Here is a 27,907-nt window from a genome sequence, read left to right on the forward strand (position 1 = left end):
ATTATGAGTATAGTTAATTAACTTTTAAATGATAAGTTCATTTAATGATAAATATCATGATTAATTAATGATTAAGTTCATTAAGATGGGATGTATGTAATAAAATAGATCAATACAAATTAGATTGGAACATACAAATGATGAGTGATAATGTAATTTTCACTTGATTTTATAAACCAAATCGAATTTACATTGAGTCAATTTAGAGATTACATACATAAATGACATACATTAAATATATAAATAATTTGTTTATTTATGATAGGTGTCACGCCCCGGGAAGGCCATCCGAAAAATTTTGACAGCATCTCCCCAGTAACTATGACAATTCCTCTAATATATACATGCATACACAGCCACAGGCGGCTGGAAGAAGGACTACACGTCCATGTATATCACAACACACATCATAAATGCAACATAAGGCCTACATGGCCACACACAACTATCAAATGCACAACATAATAGTTATGCAACAATAGAAACACGTATGGAACGAAAACATCGAAAATTCGAATCAATACTCGATAAAACAACTAACTACGAATGCAAACCTAAACAACAACAGTCCATGTCCATAGATTATACATCCATACTCACATACAACTATAAACCATACCAACCACTATATAGACCCCCTGAAGTGAGATAGCACCAGCTGACTGAATCTCCAAGCTTTAAATAATCTATCTGCTACCTAGGGAGAAAACAAAATAATCTCAGGGTCTGGGTAGTGAGCATTAGATGCTTAGTGGGCACAGGAAGAAGTGCATGTCAAGATAAATAGTAGGAATAAAATAAGAGACAACTAGAACAAACTGGTATAGACTGAGTAGGAAATAACAACAAGTAACAGGAAACAACATGGATCATGGTAGTAATCATGGTATATCAACAAAACAGAATAGGAATAAATCATACTATACAACAGGTATAGAATAATCAGCAGGTATCATGAATCAGGGTATAACATAGTATTTCAGCATGGTAATCAAGAATAAGTCATACTGTGCAATAGATAAAGAAATCTACATGTATCATGTATGGCATGACACGCAGTACAACAATCATAGCATATTAGTGCAGCAACCGTAAGCATGTGATTAAAGTACACTATAAATATATCAACCTACCAACGGTGCATGTAAATCCGTAACAACCATAGCCAACCAAATGCAAGTCATTGTCTGCACTCGCCACCCCTAGTTACCCTCCCAGAGCATAGTGAACTGAGGCGCACAACAGGACATACTGCACAGACTCTAACAATTAACCATTACTAATCCAGTGGGGAGAAGGCAGTGTAGTAGGAGGACAATATAGCCAGTCCTGGTTGCACCCAACAGTAGTGCAACTGATGCTCTCGCCCCTGTATCTCACCACAACAACGGTGCCGGGCAAGAGCCAACAAGAACAGCCAACTGTGCTATTATCAACAATTACAACTAAAATGGATGTAATGATAATCATCCCAACATGTAATAACTACAATAAATCAGCATGTTCTACAAGAATCACTAAAGGACAACATAGGTCAAGGTTACAACAGTTAGGATTTGTTCTAACAACAGGTATGTCAATCTAAGGTCAACCAGCATGTGTCAAGCAACAAATGTATAAGATATCAACCATGTATCTAACATGTGAATAGGTAGCACAATATCCGATCATCATAAAGGTTAACAGAACAGTATCAAGCAACGAGTATCAATAGGTGTCAACGGAATAGATAACATAAGATACAACAATACCAACATGGTAGGAAACAACAGAATAGATCATGCACACATAAAGCCTGTATTGACCAAGTACAGGGTACCTGATGAGTTGAGTTTGTTATGCATTTTATCGCTTCATTTTGGGGTTGTGCATGGAAAATAAATGGTTTAATGAATTGATTTGAGTATAGTTGTAATATGTTGCACAATTTGATGGTTAATTATAATTTTTGCAATTTGATGGTTAATTTTACATCAATTGGTTTTGATTTTTGTAGGACTCGAGTTGAACCAAGATGGAACCCAAATTGAGATCGAGTTAAATTGAGCCAAGTTTGATCAAATTGATGGATCCAACTTCATGAATCAAGATCCAAGTTTGATTTGGACTGAACCCATGTGAATTTGACTTGAACCGGAGTCGAATTGGAACTAAACCAGATGGAATCAAGGCTGAACCGGGTTAAACCGCAGCTGAACCCGGTTCAGAACAGCGCAATTCAAATCCTAGTTTTAACGAGAAACTTCACTGTAGAAACCCTCGTTAGCGATTTTCTACTGTAGCTGCGTCGTTCTATTTCGTTTTCTCCTGTTTTTCATCGCCAGATCTTCGGATTTCTTCTTTCCAAATCGGTTCCCAAGTTCCAGAGGACAACTACAATCTGAGTTTGGAATTAATTGCACGCGGAAAAGCACGGTGAGGGTTTCATCAGAGTTTTGTTTCCGCCGCAGATACCAGCTGAGATTTTCATATCCAAGTCGATTGGAGCTATCAAGAGCAATCCGAGGGGTTCTTTGAAGGTTCTTGATGGTTTCCCAGCATTGAATTGAAAGCATTTTGAAGGATCTTTAGCTGGATTTTCACATTTCTGATTAGCTCTGTTTTGGCACGGATTTGGAGGGTTTCTGATACGTAGCCAGCTGAGTTGATTCAGATCTAATAAAACTGAGATTGATAGGAGTTTATATGGGATTTGTAATCTATGGTTTGATCTTGTGTGACGACAAGATTGGAATTGGTTTGTGAAGGGAAGAATCCAAATTTTATTAGTTTCATTTCTTAACATTTTCTTCTCTGTCAGTTTTTTTGATTTCATATTTGAACTCTGATTTTGTTGATCTGAAACTTGGATTGATAAGTAGATCTCGTAATAGGTTTCTGAAAGCAATTTGTTAGGTCAAATTTCCATGTTTGTGTAGTTAGTTTGTTGTGATTGAATTGTTTCCGAAAATCTGATATTATGAAGTCACTGTTCACCGTATCATTCTGTTAATCAGAGAACTTTTCAGTTTTTTTTGATAGAGTAATTGTTACTCTCATTTGCTAGTTAACTGCATGTGATAATTAGATTGAATTTTTGTTTGCAAGTTAGATTAGTTATTTTGATCATAAGTTGCTACATGAGCTTTAGTTTCTTTTCTTTTCACATCCTTAGTTGCATTTCATACTTCCTTTGCTTATACTTGGGTATCGTTTGATTCTTGCATTTTAGTCTAGGTTTTATTGCTTGGTTTCATACATCTTTCGTTAAAACCTTAAATTTAGATTTACATTTCATTTTAAAATACCAAAACCCCATTTATATTTGAAAAACCCAAAAATAACGACATCTTAGCTTGATTCATACGATTCTCTATTAATCCTTGGAAAATATGACTCGTGGCCCCTGTATTACATTTGTTTGTGAGCTAAGAGTTTTTCGATTAAAAATTTTAATTTGAGGCTCATTCGTGACATCAATCGTGGGCGTATCAGTACCCACCTGATCTGACGATCGACGATAACTAGAACCCCCCAGAAATACGAACTCTGTATATAATAGGACCAATAACAATCAAGGTCCTGTAATAAACGTCAAAACAACATTTATTACCACAATACTATATTAAATTATAGTAATTAAATTCTATAATTTAATTCCACTCATTCAATTAAACTTAACCCAAGGTTTGGTTATCTAACCAATTGGGTCTGGTTAACACAACTTAATTAATTAATTAATTGTATCAACCTCAACCCCTTGTTAGATCATTATAAACCACCCAACGAACCTAATCCAACTAAGTCCATATATTCACAACCTAACCAACAGCAAGTCATACTCCCAAATCTACAACTCACTATTACTATCAATATAAACCCAACAGCATCAATCAAGTTCCCAAAAATCCAACTAACCCATGGCTAATTCCCTAATAATCAACTAGATCAGGATCAAGAAGGCTCACCTCCAGATTCAGCCGTTCCCAAGCCCTAATCCAACTCCTTTGCGGCTGAAATCAACGGAAGTTCTTCTTGCTTACGATCAGAATCGAGGAACACTTCAATCTGACCAGATCTGAGGTGATACAAAGAATCCTAATAAGATTCAATTTACGAAGCCAAGAACAGTAATACCCGAACACTTGCCTTACCTATTTGCCGCCGGCCAAATCCCAAAAATGGCTCCGACTCCTCTTCACTCGCGATCGAACAAGGAAATCACTTGATTCAACATCAAACTCTGAAATCTCAGAAAAACCAAGATCTAGACTCAAGAAACCCTAGAGATTCAAGATCGGCTTACCGTTCCTCTTCTCCGATTCACCACCACAGCCGAACCAAAACTCCAGCACAATCTCACCTATCCAACATCCAAGCTTGAAAACTCGATTAAACGGTAAATCCAAGCTCAAGAATCGATCACAAACCTAAAATCTAACTAAAAACACTTACCGATCTGTTTCCCCTCTTCGGTTCGCCGCCGCTAGAGCCGCCAACGTGCCAACAATCCGAGCCTCCTCCGGCGAGAATCCAACCCCAACCAACCAGGCTTTCGTCGTCGACGATTTCTCCTTGGTTCCCAGCTCTGGCGAAGACAAATCTGCGAGGGGAAACCCTAGAACAACAACTTACGCTACTATGATGACCTTTTGCACCCGAACCAACACATCCGATACGTCATTGTAACACCGAAGAGTTGCACCGACTTTTGCACTACACATCTACTCTTTTCAGTCGGTAATTTTACATTTTACTTTTGTACTTCAATTCTTAGGATGGTAAAAGTTTACCGTTCCTAACTTCTTTTGTAAAAGTGAAAACTCCTTCTCATAAAAGGAGAGTTTAATAGTGAATTGCCTGTCAAAAATGATCAAGGATCGTGGGCCTTGGAGTAACAGCCTGTGGTTGTGAACCAAGTAAATAAAAGTATTCATTTCATTTATTTCTGCTACATTTCGTACTCTGATTTTCCGTAAGTTTTCCGAACGAGTGAAAAAAGCAATGAACGTGCTATTCACCCCCTCTAGCGCTCAACTCAATCCTACAATTGGTATCAAAATGAGGGGTGCTCGAAATTAGTGCAACCACTAATCGAGCAAATTCAATTTTTCATTGCTCTAAATTTTTGATTTATTTTCTTCCGCATTGCTAATCCAAGACAAATCTTGGTACATATTTTTTGTTTATTTTTTTGTGCAAGTTAATGACCCATCAAGAAGGCTACAGTACCGCCAGACCCCCCTCTCTTTTTCGGTGAGGACTTTATCTACTGGAAGGGGAGGATGAAGTACCACCTCAAGACATAAGTGGAAATGTGGATAGTGATCCAGACTGGGTTCACTCTCCCAACCGACACTGACAGCATCCCACAGCCATGCAAGAAGTGGGACACCGCAACAAAGCACAAAATCGAGGCCGACGCGAAGGCAACCCAGACACTTCAATGTGGCCTCACCAAAGAAGAGCTCAATCGAGTTGGTCCCTTCATAAGTGCCAAGGACTTATGGGACAAGCTCATTGAGCTACTACATGCAGGAAACGTTGGATATGAAAGTAAGTAAGCGAGACCTTTTTTAAATAAATTATATAATATTAAAATGCAGGATGGTGAATCTGTGAGTGGACTGCACGCATGAATTCAAGATCTGCTCAATGGACTGCATGCCATAGGACAACCTGTGGAAAATCAAGACATTATCAAGTACGCTCTGAAAGTGTTCCCTGTGGAACACCTTATGGGCATCAATGGTTGATGCGTATAAGGTTTCTAGGGACCTTTCCAAAATTAAGTTAGATGAATTATTTTTTCAAATTTGAATTACATGAACAGACTAATGCCAATCCGATCGAGAAAGGGATTGCACTTTTTGCAGGACAAGCAAAGGACCACAAGCCAAGACACCGAACCGAGCCCAAATCCGAAGACGCATCGGATTCTGAAAGCAACGACGAAGTTGCTACCGAACTAGTCAACCTAGTTCAGAAAATGTTCAAAAAGAGAAAAGGATTCAAGAAGTCATAGTCTGAAAATGAAGAAGGTGATCCAGAAAGATGGATCAAGCAAAGCTCCAACCAACAAGGCCGAAGTCATGTGCTACGGCTGCAACGAGAAGGGCACTTCAAGGCCGAGTGCCCTAACCAAAAGAAGGAGAGAAGGACCAAAAAGAAGGCACTGAAGGTCACGTGGGATGAGTCCTCCTCAGAAGACTCAGAGGAGGAAGCAAACATGAGCTTCCTAGCTCTACCAGCAAGAGAGGAGCTAGCTGAGACTGAGTCTGAACCCGACACAAAATCAGAAGTCGAGTCGGAATCAAGCCACAGATCCGTATCCGATTTAGAAAGTCCAAACACCACTGTAAGCAATCAACTAACTAAAAAATTATATTCTATTATTTATTATTTGTCTAAGAAACTGGCAAAGTCCACTGTCCAGGTTAAGTCTCTCCAAAAGGAGGTAACACTCCTTAAGGAGAAAATTAACCTCAACTAATTAACTAAAAAAGGTTTAGGTTGGAATTTCAACTCAAGTCCAACTTGAGGAAGAAAATTTCAATCTGAAAATTCAAGTTGACGATCTAAAAAGATCGTTGGAAAAGTTTACTTTGGGCTCCAAGTATCTTGACATGATGCTTGAAACTCAAAGGGTTGTGTACAACCGATCTGGACTTAGACACAAAGTCAGACATAGATCATACTTGTCATTATTAAATCGAACCAAAAAACCCCGAGTCCAAGCATGGATTTCTAAGTCTAGCTTGATTAATCAAGTTGGACGGAACCAATACTAGGTCTAAGGATCAGATTCACCTGATCAACCCAACAGGGGTCATGATAGGGAGATCCAAAACATCCTAGTTAAATAAGACTGTTTGATTTTAATTTTAATTTTTATTTTTGTTTTGAACTTAGATTGAACCTAGGCTAGTTAAGGACATAAGCCTGATTAATACTTGCCCAACCTAGTACTAGGTGGCGGATGATAGGAGGAAACTTGATTTAGGTAGTCAAGTGGGGTAAGGAGTACCCTATTTAGTCTGCTTAGCTGAGTGGAACTAACCGAAGCTACCTCGCCAAACCCTAGACTAGTTAGACTAAAGGTCTTTTATTAGATTAACTAAGTATATAATTTCATGAATTAGCTTTGTCTTAGAAAGTGGTCATTGTTCTGATACCCAAGAAGGCCCCTGTGCCTTGCCATTGCCTAGAAACTAAAATTTGAAATGTATACTTAATTAGTCGACGGTTAAACTTGAATCTAACTCAAGAATTAATCAAGTCTTAGAAAATCACATCTTTAATTAATTAAGTAAAATTGAAAAACCATCTCACACAACCCATAGGATTAACTACTTGATAATCTAGAAATGGATGAGATGGAACTAAAAAATTAATTAAAACTTAAACTAAATTAATTAAAACAACTTAAACTTAATTAATTAAAACTTAACTTAATCAATTAAAATTAATTAAAATTTAAACTTGATTAATTAAAACTTTAACTTAATCAATTAAATTTAATTAAAACTTAAGCTAAATTAATTAAAACATAAAATTAATTAATTAAAACTTAACTTAATAAATTAAACTTAATTAATCAAAATCTAACTTAATCAATTAAACTTAATTAATTTAAACTTAACTTAATTAATTAAACTTAACTAATTAAAACTTAACTTAATCAATTAAATTTAACTTAATTAAAATTTAAAAACTTAATTAATTAAAATTTAACCAAATTAAACCTTAATCAACCCAACTCATTAAAACCTAACTCGTAAGCCCGACTCGACGTAATTCGAGCACTCGAATACAAATCTAGGCGCCCCAAACCACTTCCTGAACACCACCCACAGTTTCATTTAGGTGCCCATGATTTTCGGAATCCAGGTGCCTAGAGTAAATCCAAGAGTCCCGCATTGTTATGAAATTCAGGTGCCAATTCAAGCATCTGAAACACGTCTATATAGGTGCCCGAGACTTAATTCACAATCACCCCTAAATTTTCTTCCAACTCACGAAAAACTTCCTCGCGCTAGCGTTAAGCATGCCTTGGTCATCAAAACCTTAGTATTCGATCTGATATGCCTAGGTAAGCCTCTAAACAATACCTAAATTCAATTAAGTCATTTTTTTTGTTAAATTCTTAATTTATGCATTAAGATTAAGAGAAAGACCACCGAGGCTGGGACTTCTAGTACCCCTAGTACAGATCCTAGATTTCCCATTGAGGAGCATAGGATTAGATTTACATCCATGATATTTGTACCTCTACATGTTAGATATTTATGTAGAATATTTTTCTTACATTCATACATACCTACCATTGAAGTCATAGAGCATTATGGCCTAGAGAGACTAGTTTATTTACTAACCTGGTTAACATAGATATATGTGCTGAACTGTATAATAACCTAGTTCAGATTGATGATATGACCTACTCCACCAGAGTTGGAGATAGAGATTTTATCCTATCTTCCACCATCATTAGAGAGCACTTAAAACTTAGACATTCATCATACACCTTTTATGCTACCCTTCCAGGGTGGACCTTTTGGCGATCTCTACTCACATATTACCTTAGATGTCATGCATTCATATTTTTTTAGAGAGGAGAGGGTCCCTACAGTGACCCAGATTCTATCTGTCAGAATACAGGACTATGAGTACAGAGTCTTAGTTACTTGCATTTTACCCTTGACTACTAGCAATATCACGATGATGCAACCATTTCATACATTTCTATTATATGCACTGTATCATAGATTAGATATAGATATTAGTTTGCATATTTTTCATACCATTATTTTTTCATCTAGCGTCATTACTAGTAGGAGAGTCCATATGCCCTACTCCATATTTTGACCTCACTTTTAGCCTCCTTTGGATTTGACATTACCTCAGGTAATGTCAAACTAGTGAGTAAGTTTAACATGTTAGGCATTAGAAACATCTTCTTAGTTGGGGTCCACTTAGATGAGGATGAGATTTTGTCCTAGAGACAAGGAAACTAGTCTAAGCCAGAGCAGGCAACCAAGGACGAGGATGGACATTGACCTAGTAGACCTCCTTCAGATTCCTCCACCTCCATCTCCTATCACTCTAGAGTAGAAAGTGATCAGACTTGAGTAGTCAGTCACCAGTCTGCATGAGTCAATTGTCACCTATCAACAGACTGTAACTAACCATTATGAGAGCTTGGAGGAGCAGAGTCGGGCTAGACATGCTGAGATGATGGACATGCTCAGATCTTGGAGCATGAGCCACCCACCTCCACCTCTCCAGTAAACCCCATTAGTTTTTTATTTTGAGTTGTATTTTAACTCCAGTTAGCAGTGTGTTGACTCTGACTTAGTTCCTATCTATTACATTACTTTGACTTATCTTATAATATTTTATTTACTTGTTTCTATTTATTATATTTTTACTAAATTAGGAATGTGCTTGGAAGACTAAGTTTTAATTTTTAAATTATATTTCTATTATAAATGTTTTCAAAACTCATAATTTTTTTAATCTATTATTACTCATACTTTCAAAATTTTTTAAAATTATTTACTTATCATTTTTGAAAAACTTAGTTTCAGAAATATATTTTTAAAATTTTAATTTTAAAATTAAAGGAAAATCTGGACTTAACCTAGACAATTCTAGTAGAAATCATGCACCTATAGATTTAGGCTAACCGCATCTCACAAAGCATACTAGATATAACTTGGTTGTGTATTATGAAATCTAGAATAGTGTGAGATGCATAGGGTAAAAGTTTAAATTTTTGATGCTTATGTTAGTGCATCAAAATAAATCTGGGCTATAAATACGTACAAATATAAATTAGGTTAAGTGTTCTTTCATAGTATAAGATTAGCTAGAAAAATACACTTAACTTGACTAACTTAGTGAAAATTACTATCTTCTGATAGTCAGCTAATAACAATAAGTTAGACATGTGACTAAGGCAGAAATTTTTTATCTAAGTATTTTTTATAGACATCATGCTTGGACTCAAATCCAATTCTTATTCTAATTGAAGTCTTATTTATGTGTGTGTTGCAAGCTTTTCAAGAAACCCCTCGGTATTTATTTTTGATTATGTCAAAGGGAGAGAGAGAGCATAAATAAATTTTATAGAATACAAGTTTAAAATTCAAGTTTAAATTTCAAAGTTAATGGTTTTAATTTTTTTAAAATATTGAGAACTTCAAGGTCTTTAAAATTATTTCAAAGTGATTCTTTTAAAAAATTGCCTTCTCTTATTTCAAAAGTGTTTCTTTTGTAAAATTATTTTCCTTAGAAAATATTCAAAGTTTTAAAATCTTAATCATTTTCAAAATAAGCATAATTTTTATAAAATACTTTCTAAAAATATTTTCAAAATCTAAAAGTATTACTTGGATGGTTCTTAGACCGAATTGATAAATTGAAAAGAACCATGTCAAGTTCAGGGGAGATAAAAATTTATTTTTAAAATTTTTTTAAGTATACCTTAATTTCAGGGGGAGATATTGAGTTAAGGGGGAGTCATTTTTTCTAACTTGGAATTTCGTTATGACCTTGTTTTTAAAGGAAATTTATACTTAACTTAAAATTGAGGTTGTCATAATCAAAAAGGAAGAGATTGTTGGTGCAGGGAGCACCAGATGATCGAACCAGAATTTTGATAATGACAAAGGGTTCAAGTTAAGCTTGTGAAGTTGACTAATAAGCTAAATTGAGTGTGTAGGTAGCACAGGAAAGTCCTAGTTGCAGCTAGGCAAAAGAAATCCTAATCTAAAGGATTGGACAAGGAAGTCCTAGTCAGGAGAGCTAGGCAAGGAAGTTCTGGTCAGGAGGACTGGGTAAGAAAGTCCTGGTCAGGAGGACTGGGCAGGAAGACTTGATAGATCAGAGCACCAGATGGGAAAGTCTAGGGGGTCTAGAGGACCAGGACGTCTAGTAGTGGAACTCTTGAGGGCAGAGGGTTAGATGCTGAGCAAAAGTCCAACAGGTCTAGAGGACCGGGTTGGCAAAGGTAAATTCTCCTGAGAGGAGTGCGTGAGGGCATGTTCCCAGGAAGGGAATAGTAGGTGTCGATTTGATCTAGGATTTCACTAGAAACTCAAAAGTCAAGACCAGACAGTTTACTAAAACTGTTAAGTTCCTACTTTTATTTGTTCTGGACTAACCTTGTGATGCAGGAAAGGAGGAACCAAAATTTTAAATTTTGAGAGCCCCTATCTGGATTCAGACAACCGGACGGTCTAAGCACCTAGAAGTGATCTAAGCGATTGGATGTTAGTTGATCAGGCTAGCGAGGCGGATGAGGTGCAAGTTCCCAGTGATCGGGACACCTCAGCCTCCAAGCACCCAGAAAGGCTCCAGGCGCTTGGATATAGATAAGATATTGCGGAGTCAAAGTTGATCTGACAAGCTCTACGTCAACATCTAGATGTCCGGAAGGGATACAGGCGCCCAGAAGATACTGAGTCAACGTCGAAAGTGAATCAACGGGACGACGTGGAGGCGCTTGGAAGGAGTTCTAGGCGCCCGGATTGACCTATATATGCAGCTGCGAGGGGAAATCCTAGAAGCAATAATTTACGCTACTAGGACAACCTTCTGCGTGCGATTAGCACATCTGAGAAGCTGTCGTAACGTTGATGAGCTGCACCGACTTCTGCATTAAACATCTACTCCTTTAGTCAATAAACTTAGCTTCAGTTTTTGTACTTAAACCATTAGGACGATAGAAGTTTACCATTTCTAACATCTTTTATAAAAGCAAAAACTTCCTTTCGTAAAAGGAGAGTTTAATAGTGAATTATCCGTCGGAAACGGTCAAGAACCGTTAGCCTTGGAGTAGTAGCATGTGTCTGTGAATCAAATAAATAAAAATATTAGTTTCTTTCTTTCCGTTGCATTTTGCACTTTGGTTTTTCGTGTGTTTCTCGAACGAGTAAAAAAAATGACGAGCACATTATTCAACCTCTCTTCCTCCTCTAGCGCTCAACTCAATCCTACACCACGTTATTTTGAGATGTTTCTATTTCTCTTTCTTTCATAGTTGCACTTTATTTTCTTAGTACTTGACATTTGCTATTTGGTTTATATTCAGTTGACTTGTTTTACTTTGGGAGATGTACTTTTTAGACGTGCATGTATGAACTTATATATATACACATGATTATTGTTCCTTATTATAAACTATCCTTTGTACTTGTGTTTTAGCAATATTTGACTCTAGTACTCCATTGCATCATAGTGTTACTAAGGAGTATCTCTCTTGTCCCCGGGGCAATGGTGCAACGGTAGGATATTCGGGTTGTAACTCAGGGACCCGCGGTTCGATCCCCAGCTACGGCGTATTTGCAGAAATTTTCCTCCAAATGGGGAACGCAATCAAAGGATGCTGGGCATCCGGATTGGCCGCTGTATGCGCTTCCCGATTTACCCTAGTGGTCGATGAGAAATTTCCATGGGACCGGGCCGACCACCCCCAGAGATGTGGCTACTGGGATTATTATTTTTTTACTAAGGAGTATCTCCATCATCGAATGACAATTATATCCCTGAGGCATAAATTAGAGTGAGGAATAAAATTGATCTAGTCTCTAATTGAGTAATCTACCTTTTAGTCGATTGAATTCTCATTCAGTTGATATTGCTTGAATAGAAATAATTTGATCACTCAACACTTGCACTCATTTGATTCCATAAAATGATTGATATGATGTAGTTGATCGGACAAACTTTAACTATCATAAACTTACAAATGACTTGGGGCAATAGTCATTCAATAAAAAGTTACAACTAAACCGCATAGTAGTTTACCATTTCTAGTTAAACACATCATTTATAATATTGTTGCCCCAAAAGTCTAAAAATTGCATTCATTCTTATAATTTCTCATCTCACGATGTTAGGTCTTTAACTCACTTGATCTAAACCATTGAGTCATTGAGTGGACCAAGCTCTCTGAGTTTGTTCCTTGTCACTTGATGAACATTCCATACCATCAAATTTACCACTCAATGCTCAATATCCTAGATACTTCCAAACTCCTCTAAAGATCCATTCCTCATTTTAGGACATCAAGCCATTAAACATGTAATATTCACATTGCAATAATAATCATTCAATATTTAAAGCCCATGAGTCTCTTAAGCTTCTTATAAACACCACTTTCATGCAATATTATGTTTAACTATAATTTTTTAATTTATTATTTTACATATGATCATAAAATGGATGGACGACGAATTGTTTTTATGCAAAAAAAAAAAATAATAATAATAATTTTGTTTGTATAAATAAGAAAAAGACTCCGGACGTCAGCGAGCGCCTCATGCAGCGTGCCCGACAAGTGTCCACGAAATCCGACGTTAACGGTCGGAGCTGAACCACGTCACCGAAGCTGACGTGTTCTCTCTCTATTGGCCGAACTACGTTAACGGTCTGGTTTCCACCTCATTTCAAAGCTCAAATCCACCCCGAGAGTCGTACCCTGATCCCGGTTGACGAATGAAATTTCTTGCACGTTGGGACCCGTTGGGTGGGCCCCACCATAGAAACCGATCTGCTGCACGGGTATCGCCGGACCGGGTCACATAACATCGTCAATTGTTCGTCTACTTGAACGCCACGTCAACTACGGGTAGCTGTCGCCTGTCGGCTTTTCTTCCTCCAACCTCCGGCTCCAAGTTCTAAACCCTTCCCCCGAATACTCGCCCAGTCGATAGGGTTTCCTCACTGCCCACTGGATATCCACCAATTCCCCAGGCAGATTTCTACTTCTCGCGGTTCGATTGCTAGGTCATGGAGGGCGCCGCGGTCGGCGGCCGGAGAGGCTGGCGCTGGAGCTGCTGGGCCGTTGGAGCGTTGGTCGCCGTCCTCCTTGCCTCCGCTGCGACCTTCAGGAACTCCGCCAAGATCCCTCTTTTCGGGATCACCAACCAGATCTGTCGGTGCGCGGTAAGCCTCCCTCGATCGCGATGCCCATTTTGATTGGGAAATAATGCAATTTCATTGTTTTGTCGGGTGAACGATTTGGGCCCTTTCAGGAGTCGAGGAAATATACTGGCATCGTGGAGGATTGTTGTTGCGAGTACGAAACTGTGGATAATCTCAATAAGGAAGTCTTACATCCGATCCTACAGGATCTCGTGGCGACGCCGTTCTTTCGGTATTTTAAGGTAATTGATAAAGTCGTCTGCTCGATTTAGGGGTGCATGTTTAACACTGCTTGCATGCATATGCAAGGGAAACCTACGTCCTTGTTTATGTGATCATCATTATGCATATGGAATTATGTTGCCATTGTATGTTGAAATTAGTGATGGATGAAAGAGGAAAATTTTGGTTTTCAGTTCAGTATAGAGGAAATTTTCTTGTGTAATTGTCTCCATCCTTAATGTTCAGGAATGCACCCCACTGCTATAAGATCAGGGTTAGTAGAAGTTACAAAAAGAGAACTACTTTGAGAGAATCTCTTTTGTTTTTTCTCTGCTGCCTCATTTTCTACCTTGTCACAAGTCTCATAATATCTTATTGAGTTAATGCGTGTTCTGACTTCATTTTGAAACCAATTTCAGTGATATAAATTTTATTTTCCATGGGAAACAGAGTGAGTACTGATAAACTGAAATGAATATCTTGGTTAGAATCATTCATAATGATTCTTACAAAGTTAAGTTTTCCAAACATCACTCTGTGGTCTCTTTGGTGATGAATTGGCCCATGATTTACCTTTTCTTAAATATGTTATCTATCAAAACGTCCTTCTTAGACAATATTTGTCAAGAAGGCATTTGAAAAAAAAACATATGTTAAATTAACATTTCATGCAAACTTGGTTTTTACTCTAATTCAGCTCCCATATAACCTAGCGTCTTATGTAACTCTGGTTTCCTTTCTTGGTCATGTACCCATGTGCTTATATTCATTTGAGTGGGAGAGAGGTCCTGAAGTCAACTTTGCAGAGAACATTTTTTTTACCACTTGTAGTTTTATTTATACTTATGCCAAAATATATCAACAAGTCAACATATTCTTTAAGTTCCTCAGCATCATAATATCATTACATCTGTATTTTGATTCCTTGTCTGGCCTGCAACAAGGTTTTTCAGTTATTTTAGAAGTCTGCATTTTTGGCTATTTTTAGTAGTTTCTGTTTGCCTAGGAAGTATGCTTGGGCATTCATCTTTCTCAGCTTCCATCTTATGATGTCTCTTTTTACCGGGCTATTTGAGATCCCTATTGGCTTGCAAGATAATTGTTGATGATAGATGATTATTGCTATTAAAGTGATATTTACTGGCAATATTCTAATGTCTTAACATCACAAGGAAACAAATCCAGTCAAACATCCCACAAGCTTGTTCCATCCAAAAAAAAAGCCAAGAAATGTGGATGATAAGTTAATCAATTAAGTGTCTATGAACCATCAGTTAATATTTTTCTCCAAATTTGTTTTTTTACAGGAGTGAGGCATTGTATAGGGACCAAAGTGTGCATTCCAGGTTTATAGAATCCTTTTGTTTTCTGATCTATTGTTTTCTTGTGGTATTGGAAGGTCAAGCTATGGTGTGATTGCCCATTCTGGCCTGATGATGGAATGTGTCGTCTTCGGGATTGCAGTGTGTGTGAGTGTCCTGAAAGCGAGTTTCCTGAGCCTTTCAAGAAACCTTATCAGCTTTCTTCTGATAATCTAATGTGTCAAGAAGGAAAACCACAGGCTGCTGTTGATCGCACAATTGATAATAAAATTTTCAGAGGGTGGATTGAAGTTGACAATCCATGGACCAGTGATGATGAGACTGATAATGGTAGCTCACCTAATATGGTTGATGCTTTGTCTAGTTCTATAATGTTAGTTCAGTTAATGTGGCTAATGCATCTATTCCCCACTTTATTGATATATGATTCTCTTGTGCAGCTGAGATGACATATGTGAACCTTCAACTAAATCCTGAGCGCTATACAGGCTACACTGGTCCTTCAGCTAGGAGGATATGGGAAGCAATTTATACAGAAAATTGCCCAAAATGTTAGTCCAATGCTGTTTATGGGTCTCATTATTCAAGATTCATTTAGTTGCATTTTAGTGATCGCTAATATCTTCTTACAATTGATTTGTTGCTTTTGTACCTCATTAATACCACTTTCATGGTGATTTTGACCATCTTTTGCCAACTTACCTAACTCATTTTGCTTATTATTTTCAAGCAGTTTCACTTGTGCCAACATTCTCTGTTGACACTTTTTCATGGCCATCTTATTGAGTTTCTAAGTTAATGAAGTTACAATCATGCTATATTAGTGTATGATTTGGCAGTAGTCATTATATGTCTGGGTACTAGGGTGACTAGAATAGGTGAGTTACCATATTCTTATGGTCCTTTGCTTGTGTTTCAGATCCTTCAGGAGAGTTTTGTCAGGAGAAAAGAGTCTTGTACAAACTGATATCAGGATTGCATTCCTCCATCTCAGTTCACATAGCTTCTGACTATCTTCTCGATGAAACTTATAACTTGGTTATTTCTCTCTTTTGCTGTGCTTTTCATTGAGTTTATAGTGCTTTATTAACAACTTCTTGATAGTTCTGCTGACATTCTTGTTTTCTCTTCATGATTGTAGTGGGGTGAAAATCTTAAGCTGTTATATGATCGGATATTGAGTCATCCGGAATATGTTAAAAACTTGTACTTTGCCTTTCTTTTTGTTCTCCGTGCAGTGACAAAGGTATTTTGCCTTCTTGTCAAATTCCTTCTCCTCCTTTTTACAGTAGAGACATGGTTAGCCGCTGAGATGTTTTTGTATTATGTTTCTTGCTGGAAGTAGGATGTGGATTTTGGTCACAAATGTAGAAGGAAAGACACAACATGAGCTTACCTCTAACAGAGCTTTTACAATACTAGTTGTCTTTATTAATTCTATATGATCATAACAAGGAAAGTGGCTTGAGATTTGCATATTTTGAAAGATTTTGATCATGATACATGGAGCAATTTTACAAGGCTGAATTAAATAGAATTCCATAGTTATTTATGAAGGAGAAACAGAAAATATCTCAAAGTGCTCCAAGGATATATATATTCTTGGTCTTGTCCATTTTAGAACAAAACTGTTATCCTCATACAATTTATTTGAAAAAAAAAGGAATCTCCTCTCTATGTGACTCTGGTGATGAAATCAATCTATGCTTCCTCTTTTGCTAAAATGTATATTGAGCATCGATTGATTTATCTTAAATTAAATGTTCAATCAACTTAGACATTTTTTCTACATTCTCATTTCTATTTATCTATTAATCTGACAGCATAGTTTCATGTGTTCAGGCTGCAGATTTCTTGGGACAAGCTGAATATAGCACAGGAAACCTGGAAGAAGATCTTAAAACACAATCATTAGTGAGGCAACTGGTGTACAATCACCAAGTACAGACTGCTTGCCCAATACCATTTGATGAGGCTAAACTTTGGCAAGGTGAAAGTGGTCCCGAACTAAAACAACAAATTCAGATGCAGTTTAGAAATATCAGGTTATATGAAACTTGATCCTGTATTATTAAAAGATTGTGAGACAATCTACCTGACTGAATCCGTTTCTTCATGCAGTGCATTAATGGATTGTGTTGGATGTGAGAAATGCCGCCTATGGGGAAAACTTCAGGTTCTCGGTCTGGCTACAGCTTTGAAGATTCTCTTCTCAGTTGATGACCAAAACCTCATCAATCAACAGGTATGTCTTTTCTTAAGCAAAGTTCACATGAGAACTAGTCTTCAATCATCAATTTTCACGCAGAGGAGAATAAGATCTGACAAATAAATTAAGCTTTATAGACCTCCCATGTTACCTAGTTCATATCATTCGTAGCATAATTATTTTAGGTTTTGATCTTTTAATCTCCAATTGCCTCCATTCTCCATGAGTAAAAGTCAGACCAGTTGAATGACATTTTGATATTTTGTTCTGTTAAGATTTTTTTTCCTCTTTTGAATTTGAAATGTGTTTTATTAGCTTTATGAAATTATTCTGATTGCGTAAGCCACATGAATGGCTCTTTGTTGGTCATTCAGTTGCAGCTTCAAAGAAATGAAGTTATCGCTCTGATGAACCTCCTCAATAGGCTCTCAGAATCCATTAAATATGTCAATGAGCAAGGCCCCCTTGCCGAGAGAATCATGAAGAAAAAGACTTACTCCACTACCACCAAAAGCAGTCTGTAAACCACAACGCTAATGCACCTTCAAGTAAGACTTTTGTCCCCTACTAATCATCTGACAGTGTATTGATCGTATTTGTCTGAACTTTGACAATGTTTTCAGGAATATCAATTTGGATCATGTTCTGGTAGTGATTTTTTTTAGCACACTATCAAAGGAGTCAGAACTAGTCCGGGGGAGATCAATGCCTCTACCATGGCGACGAACAACGACTAATGAGATCCTGTACAGAGTGAGCACTGGCATTCATTCACTGTTCTGTCGATAACATATTATTCTACAGAGTGAGCTGGTATGATCACTAGCTGAGATCATACCAGTATTCATTTAGATAGTGAACAACTTCAATACTAGGTACTAAATCTTCACTCTTGAGCTATTCTAGTCAGAAAGAGAGATTGTGCTGAAGGGTCCCATTAGTTGTGCATTTTTAGCATGACACTGTTTGCAGGCGAGGCAACATTAAAGATTGATTGTGTAGACAGGGAAGAGATAAAAAGAGGGGTAAAGTAGATGAGGAAGAAAAGACTAATTTATGGCTTGCAGTGTGATTGGGATTTATTAAAGAGAGGGATGGCAAATCCACCCCATCACCCACCCATCTGGCCAGGGCAGGCAACTGCAGTAGTGACCCCTCCCCTCTGCTGCTTGCTTACTGGCAAATGCACAATTGGGGAACTGACAGCATCTCTTTTCTTTCCTTTTCTTACCTCCAACTTTTTCTTTCACTCATCTGTTTAGCTCATTGATGTGCCAGTAAGACTCAGAGGCAGCATGATTCTCACCACTTCTCTCCCACCTCCCCTTTCAAATGTTGTAGTCCTAAAATATTCAGGAGAATAAATAAAAAAGATGAATTAGGACAAAAGTCATCTATCTCCAAGATTGATTATGATAAGATTGAATTAGGACACAATCTTCTCCATCTAATGAATGAATGAGCCCGTTTAGAAATCCCACACCTACCCTCGAGCATGATTCAAGAGGAATCATACAAGGTTTGATTGATAAAAAAATTAATATTTTTAAAAAATATTTTTTAAATAAATTATTTTGAAATTATTTTAATTTTTTTTTTGTATAATTCAGATGTTAGAACTTTATCGTGTTCCTCTTGATTCATTTATCTGACAAATTTGAAGCATAGATGTGTACACTTAGATGTTGATTTTTATAAAATTCGTCTCAATTCAAACTTTGATGCTATTATTTATTTCTTTAAATACTTTACCACTATACTAGATGGTGCTGAAATGTTTAGAAAATTTTAAACTTTAATAAGTTTTGATGATTTTAAAACTATTAAGAGGTATTTTTAGAAATGAGTAAATTTTAGGGGTGTTAGTATCCTTATCTCTCTTTGTTGTTTTTAAAACTCTTTAAGCTTTAAAATTATCAACTACTTCACTTTTCACCCTTCATTCCTCAAAGATTTATTTATAGTTGAAAATATTCTCTCACTTCTCGCACGTGCGAGGTAGATCAAATCGTGCAAGTTGAACTAAACTTCCACCTTAATATCAAGTTTCAGTTGACTGGGCCTTGAGCTCAATTAATTTTAAAAGTTTAAATTTTTTATTCATCTATTTAGATAAATTTAAAAGTAATAGTTAACATTTTAAAATTTTCATCCGATTAAAAAAATATTTTACAATGTATTATAATTAAAATTTGAATCATAAATTTATTGAATATTATCGAGGGGCATCCCTAATTAGTATATTTGAGCAACATCCAATATAATGATTATACATTTTAATTTTAAATATGCAATCTGATTTGTAAATTATCTCCCATTTTAAAAATCACACATACTAAGTGAGCACAAATTGATTTAGAAATATTTTATTGCCAATTTCTTTTATCAAAAAATATTCTTTTAAAATCAAGAATATATTAATATTCTTCTTAGGTTCCTTAAAAGTTTATCATAGTCAATATATTAATATTCGTCTTAGGTTCTTTTAAAATCTCATCATAATAAACTAACAATATTAATGTTGTACTTAGAAACATTTTATTTAAAAGGGGCTAAATTCCGAAATTAATTTCCATTTAATGTTATTAATATGATTATAAAATTTTGTCTGCCCTACTTAAATTGTAAGCATCCCTTCCGAGCACGTGCAGCGCGCGTGATCGAAGGCATCTGTTTCCCCTCACCTTCGGCTCTCCTCTAGAACTACTCACACCCTTCCAATCCACGTGAGCGCTTTCTCGGCGCCACTCGTCCTCAGAGGAGGAACGCTGCTCGCACAGGCCACCTGCGGTGACCGGAACCCTTGACAGCAACCACACGACGACGAGAGAGAAAGAAAGGTCCAAGCAAAACCCAGAGCCCGAGAAGCCCAGCGACCTGCGCTCTCCTTGTCTCCTTCTCCTTCCTATATATACGCCCTGAGAGAGAAGGAAGAGGAGGACGCCTTGCTGCTGTGCCTTCTCGCGTGTCGACGAGCACTAGTGGGAGGGTGCTTTTGCTGTCGTCGTCGCCGGCCATCGAGCGAGCGAGATATGCAGCAGCATCTCATGCAGATGCAGCCGATGATGGCTGCATATGCGTCCCCCAACCAAGTCACGACAGATATCATCCAGCAGGTGCGGCTCCTCTGCCTCCCTCGATTGTGTTCTCATTGTCTTCGATGGCTAATGCGAGCTTTTCCCGGTTCCTTTCTCCGGCTAGTTCGCTGTTGTTGTGCGGCAAATCCTCGATCGTGGTCTCATTGTCGTTAATGACGAATATTGGCTTCTTTCTACTCATTATCTGAGGGTTCTTTCCATTTTGTTCCAAAAAGATCTTGTTTTTTAAGGGCTTGGATGTTTAATCCCGTCTTGAACTGCAACAGGTTCGGTATGTTAATGCTTGGATGATAGAATAGAGGTGTTGGCTCTTGTTCTCTTCTTGATCAGGATCCCGTCTTCATTGTCGATTCCTTTCCATCTTGTCCATAAAAAGTCAAGTTTTTTTAGGGCTAATAGCGACATGGATGTTTAGTGCGGCCTTGTATTGTGATCTTATTCAAAAACAGTCTTTTTCTTGGGCGACAAGTTTGTTGCGCTGATGCTTCGATTTGATAAAAATGATATTAGCTCTTTGCTCCTCGATGGGAATGTCTTCTCCGGCTAAAATTTCAAGATCAAGTTATTTTTCTTCTCGACAGCAAAAAAAATCGAGGTTTTTGACGACTTTGAGGGGAATAAGTATAACTAGCCCTGTTTTGCTTTGTGATCCTGCTCAAAAAATAATTTTTTTTTAAACTTACTTTGGTTCTTAACCTCTTTCTTTGGCTCTTCTTTACTGCTCCATCGGCTGCATTTTCAAATGAATGACAGAAAAAATCGAGGTTCACTTTGACTGTGTATTTAGTGCTATTTCCTTGTGATTATATTCAAAAAAGAGTTTTTTTTCGACTTTGATAGGTCCTTAGTATTTTGATTCTTCGTTCTTGCTCGACCAGGAATATTTGTTATGGGTTAATTTTGATCGCATTCTTGTTTTTTTTTTATTTTGTTAGCTTGAAGGCTCCCTTCATTTGAGATTTTTCTGCTTGCTTGTTCTTCCTGAGTATTCAATGTTGTTAGATCCTTGACTGGAGGATTCTATTTTTGGTCGGTAGCAGTGGCTTCTTTGATAGAAAAAAAGGTAGTCAAACATAAAAGTATAACATACTTGTAAATAAGGTTATGCTGATTGTTTAGGCAAATGGAGGAGTTCCTTCTTTATTCATATGGGAAAATTCTGCTTTTGCCAATGCTTTTCATTTTTTAAATGCACATTTTAATGGTTTTAAAAATCCCCGCTTGTGCCACACAAAGAGCTGAGGTAGATTTTGAAGGCGACTTCATACGACCACATATGATAGATCTAGCCTACATATGCTTAAAACAATCTTATGTAGTTCATTTAAACTAATTTAAATTAAATTGATGTAAAAATTCTAAGCTACTCAATTTAGTAGCTTGTAACATGCATCTGAACTTCCCTCATAAATATGCAGTGAAACCTTTACTTTTTTTTGATCTGATACTCAATTCAAGAATGTTTGGTGGTTATGGTTCACCACATAACATACATCTTTTACTTATTTTTATTACTTTGGATTTAGATAATTTTTTTAATGTGCAAGTTTCTCTTGTGGGATCTTCAGATTGTATATAATCCTTGCATGATCTATATAGAATATTCTATTTATTCATTTTTTTTCTTATGGTATCATAGTTTTGTCGATAAGGTCAAGCAGAGATAGCAAGTAACAAATGAAAGTGTGTTGCTTTATGCATCATTGGAATTTTAAAGGCAATACCAATATACTATAACCACATTTCCAAAAGAAGGTAACTAAATAAAAAATTGTAATTTACTGGTGCTTGTTCATGTTGCTTTAATAAGCTCGACTCTTCAAAAATTAGGGCTTGAACTTTCTTAATTTTGGTGTGCAACAAAAATCACTGCTTCTACATTTTCGTATATATCACACAACAAAATACTGTAGTACATTTGCATGTAATCTAGTAACATACAACAGTTTATGTATTTGATTTTAGGAATACTACATGTTCAGCTGGGCGTGTTGCCTTCTGCCCACCTCAACAAATATGTACATAATCCAGTTAATGCAATCTGAAGAATTTTAATTGTTTAAGATTCATAAATTCATTTATTTCACATACTTTGTAATCATTTAGTTAATTCGTCAAAACAAACCATTTTTTTGTTTATTTTCTAAAAAAACTTTGCTAATTGTCTATTTATACTGTAGTACTTGGATGAGAATAAGCAGTTGATTCTAGCGATTCTGGACAACCAAAGTGCTGGGAAAGCTGATGAATGTGCTGAGTAAGTCTGAAATGTCATGAATTTGATGCAAATTCTAAGTTTGTATGATTAATCATGTCATTTAAGTTTATTCTTAATCACTTGGTACAGAACAAGTAGAATGCACAAAGAAACACAAATGTATTAACTCGGGACACATCGTAAATGGTTATTATTATGGCAGTATATTGTACTTTATCACTTTTCTATTCATGATCATTTGGCTTCATTCGTGAATTTATGTCTTACTGTAATTACAATTATAAAGAACAGTTTGTAAATTTGTCAGTATCACAATAGCTACCATCATCAGCCTTATTTGTCCGGTTGAAACATGAGAAAACTATGTGAGCTAACAATATATAAATGTAAATTTGTAATTTCTTGTTTGCATTTGCCTTACAAACAAGAATCTGGTTCTTCCCTTTGCATTTCTTATTACTATCTTATTTGCATAGCAATTGTTTGCCTTGTAACCAAAGGTCAGCATTTGCCGTATGATTTTTTTAGTTGTAACTTATAACAATTGCATGGATGTGCATCTAAGATTCTGATTACAGATGCAATGATTCATGAACTTGAAAATTGTTATTGTAGTCGCGATGCTATTCTTTTAGTCGGGAACCAACCTTGTGTATTTATGTTACTCTTGATCCTATTACAGGAACCAAGCTAAACTTCAAAGGAATTTGATGTACCTTGCAGCAATTGCAGATAGTCAGCAACAAGCACCGACGATTGCTCAGGCAAGTGCCATTGTCAATATTTTGTTCCTGGATTTGAGCTTGTTTGATTGAACTTTGGAGAGTCTTGTTGGCAGTTTCCCCCCAATACTGTCATGCAATCGGGCCCTCGTTACATGCAACACCCACAAGCTCAGCCGATGACTCCTCAGTCTCTCATGGCAGCTCGATCCTCCATGCTATACGGTCAGTCGCCAATCTCCACTCTGCAGCAGCAGCAACAACAACAAGCTGCACTGCATAGCCAGCTCGGCGTGAGCTCCGGCGGCAGCAACAGTGGATTCAACATGCTTCACGGAGAGTCTGGCATTGGATCTAACACACTGGCCGGCGGTGTGTTTTCTGATTTCGGCCGTGGCAGTTCAATGAAGCAAGACACCGGCAATGCATTATCCAACGAAGGACGCGGAAGCAACAACTCAGGAAGACAAAGTGGAGACGGTACAGAAACTGTTTACATGAAGGGATCAGAAGAGGAAGGGAACTAGGGAATTACTGGTGATATGGAATGCTTTTCTGCCAACTTTTTTTTTCTTTAACAAATGTGGACTTTTTTGAATGCCATCTCTCGATATGTTTGGGTTGGTGGTAGTGGTGGTGATGGCATTGGGATGTGATGTTGATGAGGTGAATCCTCATCAGTGTGTTCAGTTTGTTCCATGATCAGATCAGATGTATTATTATCAGTATGCTGAAGAACTTAATGTTAAGCTCTGAAGACCTTATGATCAGATAACTTGTGATCTCGTCCCAAATCAGATTGCCTATTGATCATTGAGATTTCTCTTCATGGTGGATTTTGGTAGCTTGGATTGCAGAGTTTCATTTCATCTCTGTAAAATGTCAGCTTAATTGCTTGCATTAAACATCTTTTCAACTGTAGATGCTAGGTTTTGCCTTTATTTTGGCTGTCTTGCCAAGATCACTTGTGAGTCAATAATGTTGTCCACTATTAGTTCATCCTTCGTTGCCAATATCACACTTAAAACGCTCATAATTATATGCGTCTTTCATGATAAAGATATTGTATTTTTTTAACGTATATATCTGATTACTGTTAGAAAATACAAATATTTACTTTTTCTATATATTTGTAGGGTGAACGCATACATGGAATAATAAAACGTCCGATCAATATAGAAAGAGTGAAACTCATTCTCAAAAAACGTCCGATCATAGAGAGAGTGAAACTCATTCTGAAAGAACGTCCGATCATATTTGTAGAGTGATTTATGAATTCAAGTCTTTTAGTGAATTGAAGAAGACAATTTCTGTGGATGAGAATATACTTTTTGGTAAGTTAATTTATTTTTTTGTTTCATGATTAATTGATCGAATATTTTATCTTATAGCTTAATTTTTTTTTCTCAAGATGTCATTGATAAAATGGTTGCACGATCTATAAAATAACGTCCGATCTATATATTTGTTAATTATATAAAATAACGTTCCGTACATTGCATGGGTGAAATACTAGTTATATGTAAAATGCACTTCATTTCCTTCTTTGAGTCTTAAATCAATTTATCATGTACATAAATGAAGTCTTCTGTTACCATTTACAATTTGTGAACACTATATATTGACATGGTCGATTCTAATCAATTTATGCTTGAGTTTAACTTTTTAAAAGAAGCTCTTAATTATAAAGTGTGTTTATTTTTTTTTAATTTCATAACAATTTTTTTTAAATCAAATGAATAATAAGACAAATATTTCAAAATTATCACTAAAAATTAATCAGCTTCGATAATTTCTTTCTTAATTTATAACATAACCAATTCATTCTATCTTTCTTATAAGATGATTGAATGAAAAAAAAAATTGATGAATTTTACTGTAACCGAGATAGTCAATAAAATTTTATAAGCAACATAAGCATTTAAAAAACCTCCATTCATTTTCTTCGAGGAACTAACTACATCAATTGTTGATTTTGCTTCTCTTGGTAATGAGCACTTTAAGAATGTCAACTCGGAAAATAAATCATCTCATTAATAATCAAAACAATCCCTATGAGTCCGAGAATTTTTAAGATTCTTATAAGACCTCAACAAGGTTCATCATATGCACGTTGTAACCTCTCCCGATTGAATAAAAAATTAAATGTTTCTTCGTATGTTTGAAATTGTTCAAATCAAATTTTAAGAATGAGCTTGATTGATTATAGAGAGAGTTTCGAAAAGATTTTGCAGCTAACTATATCACTTTCATCAAATTGTTTTTTTCTTTAACCAATACGTTTCTCTCGAAATACAGCTTCAATGTCCATTTCACATTCCATTTATCTAACTTCAATCATGACCTTATCATAACCATCTTCTCTAAATTCTTCTAGAAATAAAAAATTCCTTATAAAAGTTTGATAGCAATATCAATATTCATATCTTTAAATTGAAGAAATTTACTTAAAGTGTTATAGCATACGACAACTTGTATCAAATTATAATACCAATCAATAATTCAAAATTCTCAAGTTCATATAATATTAAGAACTCAGCTTCACTCTTTGTTTTGAGATCTTCATTATCATTTGCCAAGTCATACAAAGCAGCTCTTATTCGTGTAGTTTGCTGCTTATAGGTTTAACACTCTTAACATGACTTGCACACTCCTCGAATCCCAACAAGTCAGTCTGACACTTAAATTAGGATTTTATGAGAGGAAAGAAATTAAGGGCTTGGAAAAATTAGGATTGTGTGTGTGTGCGTACATCTGTCCATGGATACGAGCAACCTTTTATAAAGTTATCAATATGTCTGTTCTCTGAAACAAACATCCGTTTATGACATATTTCGAGATATATGCTCTCGTTGTTCATATCTTCCTGGATATTTTTCTTGCTTTCTAGAAGAAATAGTCTTAGGGTTTCATGGTCTTACCGGCGAACTGACCTTATGGGCTCAACCTGGAAGTGGACAAAGAGAGATTCGAGGCTAAGATGAGGTCAGCACCCGAGATTATGTAGAGGTCAAGGTTAGGGCCCGAGGCTAAGATGAGATAGGTGCATGAGATGGAGTAGAGGTCGAGATCGGGGTCTGAAACTGAGATGAGGTAGGCACATGAGACCATGTAGAGCAGAGGTCGGAACCCAAGGCTTAAGGTCGACGTCAAAACCCGAGGCTTAAGGCCGAGGTCGGGACCTAAAGCTTGAGGCCGAGGTCGGGACCCACGGACCTGAGGCTAAGGTTGTCAACTTGCTATCCTTCGAGATTTATCTAATCTTCCTTGATTTTAACTAGTAGCTCAGCCTCATTCCGAATCTCACGGGCCACGTGGCGGCTGCAGGCTTCCACCATATCATAAACCTCCCTAATTAGTCTAGTCGAAAGATATGTAGTCTGATTGACTGGACTATGCAGAGTTGTTATTGAGATATCTTGCTCAATGACCATGCTAAGCTATCATTGAGATATCCAGCTTGAAGACTCATTGTGTCGACCTAAGTTTCTTGGATCTAAGGAAGGTCTGGGACAGCAAGCCTATCTCCAAGAAAAAAAGATTAGTTGTTCTCATTTTACTTTAAATTGTTCTCCTAAATCTGAATGTAATGATTTTAATCAATGAATGAATATCAATTTATTATCACTTCTTGTCTTAACATCAACCCCTAAAGAAACGAGCCTTCAAAGAATGTGAAAATCCCATAGTAATATTGATGAAATAATTGATAGAGATATGCAAGCTCTTGGTAAGACCATGGCATAACTTGAGTCAAAGAGTTCTGTGTCTATTGTAAGGCTATGCCACAAGCTCAAGCTCAGTGCTCTGTACCTATCATAAAGCTATGTCATGAACTTGAGGCTCGGTGCTCTAAGCCTATCGTAAGGCTATGTCATGAGCTCGAGACTCGGTACTCCACGCTTATCGTAAGGCTATGTCACGAGCTCGGGGCTCAGTACTTCATGCTTATCGTAAGACTATGTTGCAAGCTCGGGCTCGGTGCTCCATGCTTGTTGTAAGACTATCGTGAGCTCGAGGCTCCGTGCCTATCGTAAGGTTATGTCATAAGCTTGGAGCTTGGTGCTCTATGCCTGTCGTAAGGTTATATCACGAGCTCAGGGTTCGGTGCTCCATGCTTGTTATAAGGCTATATCGTAAGCTTGGGCTCGGTACTGATCCGTACTTGTCGTAAGGCTATGTCGCGAGCTCGGGGCTCCGTACCTATC

The 27,907-nt window shown here is 36.8% G+C and overlaps 2 protein-coding genes across 2 annotated transcripts; both read left to right on the forward strand.

Moving 5' to 3' along the window:
- Positions 1-13,654: 13,654 nt before the first annotated feature.
- Positions 13,655-18,544, forward strand: LOC141821316 (endoplasmic reticulum oxidoreductin-1-like). Its single transcript, XM_074708729.1, has 10 exons — positions 13,655-13,929; positions 14,019-14,150; positions 15,530-15,782; positions 15,893-16,003; positions 16,372-16,490; positions 16,594-16,698; positions 17,295-17,497; positions 17,574-17,697; positions 18,036-18,209; positions 18,285-18,544. The coding sequence occupies exons 1-9, from the start codon at positions 13,774-13,776 to the stop codon at positions 18,183-18,185; spliced, it is 1,353 nt and encodes a 450-aa protein (XP_074564830.1). The 5' UTR covers positions 13,655-13,773; the 3' UTR covers positions 18,186-18,209; positions 18,285-18,544.
- Positions 18,545-20,491: 1,947 nt separating this feature from the next.
- LOC141822377 (GRF-interacting factor 1-like) lies at positions 20,492-24,316 on the forward strand. Its single transcript, XM_074709825.1, has 4 exons — positions 20,492-20,777; positions 22,940-23,016; positions 23,660-23,741; positions 23,816-24,316. The coding sequence occupies exons 1-4, from the start codon at positions 20,694-20,696 to the stop codon at positions 24,224-24,226; spliced, it is 654 nt and encodes a 217-aa protein (XP_074565926.1). The 5' UTR covers positions 20,492-20,693; the 3' UTR covers positions 24,227-24,316.
- Positions 24,317-27,907: the final 3,591 nt, after the last annotated feature.

This window comes from Curcuma longa, chromosome 2 (assembly GCF_044706935.1).
Source record: "Curcuma longa cultivar G26 ecotype Majalengka, Jawa Barat chromosome 2, ITB_CL_G26_1.1, whole genome shotgun sequence".
NCBI classification, from domain to species: domain Eukaryota; kingdom Viridiplantae; phylum Streptophyta; class Magnoliopsida; order Zingiberales; family Zingiberaceae; genus Curcuma; species Curcuma longa.